This window comes from Ochotona princeps, chromosome 14 (assembly GCF_030435755.1).
Source record: "Ochotona princeps isolate mOchPri1 chromosome 14, mOchPri1.hap1, whole genome shotgun sequence".
Lineage (NCBI taxonomy): Eukaryota > Metazoa > Chordata > Mammalia > Lagomorpha > Ochotonidae > Ochotona > Ochotona princeps.
The window spans coordinates 53,148,821-53,155,524 of NC_080845.1; the positions used below are offsets into that span (position 1 = coordinate 53,148,821).

At 44.0% G+C, this 6,704-nt stretch overlaps 1 protein-coding gene across 1 annotated transcript; it reads left to right on the plus strand.

The window, feature by feature from the left end:
• Positions 1 to 722: 722 nt before the first annotated feature.
• DMAC1 (distal membrane arm assembly component 1) lies at positions 723 to 2,018 on the plus strand. The gene is made up of 2 exons (XM_004581246.3): positions 723 to 1,042; positions 1,741 to 2,018. Exons 1-2 carry the CDS (start codon positions 769 to 771, stop codon positions 1,803 to 1,805), a joined length of 339 nt encoding a protein of 112 aa, XP_004581303.1. The 5' UTR covers positions 723 to 768; the 3' UTR covers positions 1,806 to 2,018.
• The last annotated feature ends 4,686 nt before the right edge of the window (positions 2,019 to 6,704 follow it).

The window sequence follows — 6,704 nt, forward strand, 5'->3', positions numbered from 1 at the left end:
ATATGTGGGAGATCTGGAAGAAGCTCCTGGCTCCTGCCTTTGGATTGGCTCAGCTCTACGTTTGCAGCCATTTGGGGAGGGAACCAGCAGATGGAAAATCTTTCTCTCTGTAAATCTGTCTTTTAAATAAAAATAAATAAATTTAAAAAAACTTTAAAAAGCAAAAAATTTAAATTAAAAATAATAGTAATTTAAAAAAAAAACAGGTAAAGGAGAAGCAAAGTATCCACCAAGCTAATTGAAACCAGTTTACAACACTTTGATCAAGTTTGGGCAGTTGTTTTATGATTTACAAGTGATATTTAGAATGTTTGAATCCAAATTCACAGACACCTGTTTGAAATACGGTTGTACTGCTTATTCGGTTTTGTCATACACAGGGTTAAGTTGCTAAGATCAAAGAATACAATTCATGCAACTAGTATCATTGTTACTCAGATACAAACTTGAACCTAACTTACACACCCCAAGACAGTTGAAGTAACATCTTAAGGTCTTGCAATTTGTGTGAAGAAAGGAATTTACACACTAGAAGGCAGAGACCCTCATTCGGAAGCCTGACTAGCAGCACCTACAACAACCGGGCGTCTAGCAGCGCCAAGGCAGCAACCTCAGAAATAGGGCTGTTCCGCCTCCGCCCCTTTCCCCTCTGGGTGAAGTGGGAACTACATTTCCCAGCATGCCACACTGACGGCGCTATGACTTCCGGCTGTTGGTTTTACGTCATTTGAACCGCGAGCTCCTAAGGCCGAGGGCGCGTTCCAGAACATGGGTGCTACTCTCTCCGAGCACCAGGAGCGGTTCATGGTGGCTTCGCCGCCCGGGGCCGCCTCCCCCGCCACGCCTGCGCCCCCAGCCGCACCTGGAGAGCCGAGTGCTCCGGCACAGGCGCCGGTGTTCAAAAACTGTTGGAGCTGCCGCGTGCTCTCCGGATCGGGGCTGATAGGGGCGGGCGCGTACGTGTACTGGGCGGCGCGGAAGCCCATGAAGCTGGGCTACGCCCCGGGCCCGGGGACGATCACGCAGATGGTCGTCGGCATCAGTGAGAGCCGGGCACAGCCCCTGGGGGGAGCGGGCTGCGGGGTGCGCAACAGGGCAGACGGAGGCCAGCCACGCGAGGGGGGATCCGCCACAGGGCTGCTCGCCCGAGGGGACAGAACTTGTGGGAAGGCCTTAAAAAAGAAATCATACTTGCTAAGAACGCTTTAGGACCATTTTTGTTTTTCTCGTTTTTACTCCTTGCAATGGCTACTAGTAGGTAGGCTATCTGTATTCCCATGTAACTGCACATCAGAATGTTCCGTTCAAGGTCAAACAGGTGGTGACAGCTGGCAGCTTATCACAGATCTGCCCGGTCCCAGGGCGCTTGCTTGTTCTCCAGATTATGGAGAAAAAACCTCAATGACCACCAAGACACCCCCTATTAGGATGGGTCCCCCGTCCTCTGTAACAATGCCCAGTGAATGTCAGGGTGCCAGTTGTCTGAGAGAATAGTTCCAGGATTTCAGACTTCTTAACTGCTGAGTCGGGCTATGTGGGACAGTTCCCTTTGTTCGGTCCCGTTTTGTTTATGGGGAGTGTGCCCTGCTTCCCTTTTCTCTCCCTTTTGCTCCTCTCTGCTATAAGCCACACAGTAGTCATGTCCTGAGCACATGTTGTGAGCGTTAATGGCATAGGCTAGTTATACGGTGAGTGCGACATCCGAGTAAAAGTACCCTTGTGTCTCTTCCCCCCTCCTAGGCATTGCTTGTTGGGGTGTAGTGGTCCTGACAGACCCCAAAGGGAAGGCCTATCGCGTTGCCTGAAAGTACCACGAGTGAACTTGTCATCTGGCCTTGTTCCCACGGCCCGAGGAGCGAGCAGGGAGTTTGTGGATGCCCGGACAGACACGTGGACACGGACACACCTCAGGACTGTGGGCACTGCACGCTGCAGCAGCCCACGCGGGACGGCTTTCCTCTGGCTGGTTGTATCGTCGCAGGTGTCCTGGGAACCAATAAATGCCTCACAGAAGAAAACGGTGTGCGTCTTTGCTGGGGAAGGGAGCTATGATTTAAATAACATTTAGCTTGAAATTGTCATGTTTAATGATAGAACATAATTTTAAATTATACTTCTTAAAAAATTCAAAAAACGATGAAAAAGGTAAACCCTATAGAAGGTGAGCAGTTGTGTGGTTTCGATAATTCCTTTTATTTTTTCCATAATTGTCCCAACACCTGTTCACCTGAGCCTGGGTAGGCCCCGGGGATGCTGGGAGTGGGTCCTGCTCAGACTTTGCAAGGCGTTTGTAAATCAGTCACTTTGTGGTTTCCTCACAGATAGTCTGGCTTATCTTTTTGGGGTAGTAATCCTTCAGACACAAGGGCAGGTGATTTCCACAGTGTCTGGTGGCATCTAAGTAATAGCACTAGGACTTACTCTTGTCTAGTTCTAGTATTTCAGTGTCTGCGCTGCCGGAGTGAGCACAGCTGTTCTACTCTTTCCGTCTAGCACGGTTTTAAGAGGGTCTAAGTTACCTTCATAAAACAAGGAGATGGCCGGACTGTCGACATCTGGGAGTTAGCGATCATGGAACTGAGATGAGGTCCCGGGATTGGTTCACTTCTAAGGGAAGTCCCTTCCAGCTGCCAGCTCTTTTTGGTGGTTTTTGTTTTTTGTTTTCCCTCTGAGAATCCATGACTTCTCAGGTAGCCATTTCTCGAAGTTCAGCTGTTGTAAATGTTTTGACATTCCTTCTAAGCAGTCTAGAAGGACCTACACATATTAAACCTCAAAGGTAACTTTAGACCCTAATGTATACATTAGGTTTATGCTATGGATGGTGATATGCTTGTACATATCTATGCAATTAAGAAGACTTTGCAAACCTGAATAGACTGATAGATCCACAGGTGTTGTTTATGTGACATGTGTAATCTGGTTATATGTTGCTAACAATTATAGAAGTTTTAATTGTAAAGCATCATAGAAGATCCAATGCAAATTTCACATAGTCGTTTGTTTCCTAAAGTATATATACAGATAAACTGTTCCTGATATAAAATGCAAGTCATTCCATTGGTGACAGTTGTAGTTAAGCTAGAAAGTCATAAATCTCATTCCCTTTGCCTTGATGTAGTGGATAAACAGAACACGTTAAAATTCTATATAGATATGCCTCAGAGGTAATTGTGAGTTTGACTCTAGACCACTGCAATAAAGCAGTATACATTAATTTTTTTTAGTTTCCCAGGGCACACAAGATCTCTGTATTATGGTCCAGAATAGCAAAAGCGTTGCTTTGTGGAAAGCTCTTATCTCGATGAGAACCGCTGCTGACAGTGTGGGGTATCGTCTCAGCCTTCTCTCTGCTGATGGAATCGATATTGGTTGCCGTCGCTGTCGCCTGGTCAGGGATGTGGTCACTGTGTGTTGGGATAGTTTTGCACAAGAGGCCCAGCATGCAGCCTGTTGCAGCTTTCTATGCTTGTGTTTTGTTTTGCCCATGCTGGTCTGCCTTATCTAGGTTCTGGTATTAGCTGAGAGATCTGCAACTTTTGCTGCTGCCCAAACACTTAGTAGTCATCACAGTGTTCTTAATTTCAACATCGCTGTGCCTCAAGAAAAGAAGACACTCTCCAAGAGGGAGTAGGGTGCAGGAAGCACCAGTCAGTGGGTCAGTCAGAACAGGCACAGCATTCATGAATTCAGGTCACTGTGTTAGGTGGACAGAGTTCTGAATTGCCCCAGATAGTTAGAATGGTAATCCCAAAGTCCACTGCTGACGTATCACTGTAACAATATCGGTGAAGTTCAAGCTGTTTGGAAAGTTAAAAATGTGGAACAGTCTCACTCCACCAATACATTTATTTCAGGTAGAATTATGACAATATTTTTTAAAAAAAAGTGAGGTGCAATAAAATGACGTTTCTTTGCTTTGTCATATCATTTAAACATTTTTGCTAAACTTTTATAAGTGAATTTACTTAGAAAGAAACGAAAGCTTTCTTCCCAGCATGTCTGACTTAATTGACCCGTTGCAATGGCTCAGTGGCTAAATCCCCGCCTTGCATGTGCCGGGAATCTCACATGAGCAATGGTTCGTGTCCTGGATGCTCCACTTCCCATCCAGCTCCCTGCTTCTGGCCCAAGAAAATAGTAGAAGATGGCCCCAAACCTTGGGACCCTGTGCCTGCCTGTGAGACCTGGAAGAAGTTCCTGGCTTTGGATCAGCTCAGCTCTAGCATTGCAGCCACTTGGGAAGTGAATCTTTGGACCAAGATTCTTCTGTCTCTCCTCTACATCTGCCTTTCCGATACAAATAAATCCTTAAAAAAAAAAATCTGACCAAATTGTCTCTAAATCAAAACAGCATTAAGTGCACTTTAGCTAAGTATTACAGTTAAGTATTATCCTCCATGTGTATAGTCACTTAAATGGGAAGAAGCAAAAAAAAAGTATACTCCCCAACTAGATTTATGTGAGTGTGTAACAGTGTTTAGGGATGAGTCTAATCTTCACAGACATTTCAGAGAAAAGAGACTTCACCATTAGTTCTGCAGTGCAAGAAATGTTCTTTGTGCCCGCATTATTAGCAGGGTCAAGAATCAATAGATTATTTCTCCATAATATTAATATTTATCCAGCTTAAGTTGTGGGGTTTAGAACTGCTTTACAGCATAGAACTTAGTTTATAAAGGTTCATAATTACCTTTAGCAAAAAAGGAAGGAGGAAAAGTACAGAAATTAAACACTTAAAATGCATAGACATTTTCCTTGGGACCCGTAAGTGAACATAGATAAAAACACATTTTCATTAGTGTTCAGGATACCTAGTAGCTAAATCTTTCCTTGTGGAGATTAACTGTATGTTAATGAAGAACACCATATCACCTTTGGTTCCTACTGTGTGTTGTATTGCTATTAGACTGTTGGGGGAAAAGCTAGCGATATGGGAATGAAGTAAAGGACCCTCATAGATCTTTGGTAAGGCAAGGGTATAGGATAAGGGAGTATTTTTTCCCCTAGTCCAAGAAATCATCCAGTTGCCAGTCCTGAAGTTTCCCAAAAGCAGATACGTCTCAACATCTTGAGTTTCACTTGACCGAGATCAGTTGCAGAGATGGCTGTTTCGGAGAGTCACGGAGGCTAAGCGTCTGAACTGTGATTTGTACTTCCCCTTCGGCCTTCATCCTAACATCTACTCCTTGCTCTGTTTTAGTACTAGTTTCCAGCCAGGATGTATCTGAAGTAGACTCCTGAATGAAGCTAGCTGATTTGACAACATAAAATACATTGCTGTTAAGTATGTGCTTAGGACAAGCATATATTCAAGTGAACCTTGCACCAGGTTTAACCTCAACTGGTTTCTTGCCAGGAGTACAGTGATGAAGCTGACACTTCACAAATCTTGTAGAAAGGGCTAGTAAGCAAGTCAGAGTAGAAAAGCTGCCTATTTTTTTCTTTAAATGGCAGATAAATCCTTACTGTGACCCAATAATTATATAGGTGTTAAGGGCACGAAGTTGGAGGTGAGAGATCCATAATTACTCATCATTTAGAGGTATTTTAAGAGCAAGGGGCAAAAATATGTCACTCTTCTAAAATATATGTCTATTGGCCCTTGAGATATTCAACAACTTGTCATTCAAATGTAAATGGAGAGTAGAAAAATGGCCAAAGGGGCAAATGTTAAATATAGCAGTGCCACTAAAAGAAATCACTGCTCAGTCTGTGACTGCACTCTCAGGAGCTTCAGGAGTTGGTATACAGTCTAATGGCCTCTTGGTATAGGCTCTTTCAGCCTCTAGGTGCACACACAACTCCCTGTCCTCTGATCGGGCACCATTCTGGGTGCTGCTGTCAAGGAATTCTGCAGGTGTAACTGAGCTGCCAGATTAGTGGACATGAAAATAGGACTATCCAGATGTGTTCATTGTTTGAACCCATTACATTGTGGAATTCTGTGCTCCAGAAGTTCTTTTCCAGCGTAGAAGAAAGTATATATTCCTATCATGAACTGACTAGTGGGAAGGGAGCAAGGAAGTACAGTCTGAAGTTACTAAAGCAGGTCCCCAACAGACAGGTGGAAGCTGAATGGGAACCTTGTTTCCATGTGCAAGCAGATGAACTTCTGTTGACAACCTGTGAACCTAGAGGTCTAGAATAACCAAGAGCTACAATCCCATAAACCAACACCTTGAGTCCAGCCTGGGGAGACCCTCAAGAGCAGCCACACACACTATGCAACTGTGAGATTTCAACTTGTGTTGCAAATAGCTTGCTTTGTGGCAACTTGTAATACAGTAATAGAAAAATGTATGTGAAAAATCTTAAATTTCTCTGATCCAATGGTTATAGTGATATGACAGATCAAATACTGAGCTTTCAGGGAGTAGTAAGATGTAGCCACCAGTTTAAATAGCATTTGTGTTTGCAGTTACTGTCTTCATTCTATGTTTTACCAATAGGTTTTTCTCCCCCTCCCTCCCTTCCCTCTTTCTTTCCTTCCTTCCTTCCTTTCTTACCCTTAGACCATTTTTCTGAAGCTTATTTCCTCATCACAGAAGGGAATCTGTACCTGTTCCCAGATACCACCAACATCAACATGTCCTGAAGAAAATTATTCTCTCTCCCCAAATTATTTTTCTTCCTCTATTTCCTGTCTCTGTAGCATTTCCATCTCGTTGGCTGGCCAAGCCAGGATCCATGGAATGGTCTTA

What these genes read in the sequence shown, in the direction of transcription:
- DMAC1 (XM_004581246.3), top strand. Translation starts at nt 769, where the DNA reads ATGGGTGCTACTCTCTCCGAGCACCAGGAGCGGTTCATGGTGGCTTCG. An exon ending in GCAGATGGTCGTCGGCATCA is followed by an intron (nt 1,043 to 1,740) that starts GTGAGAGCCGGG and finishes CCCCCCTCCTAG; the next exon opens with GCATTGCTTGTTGGGGTGTA.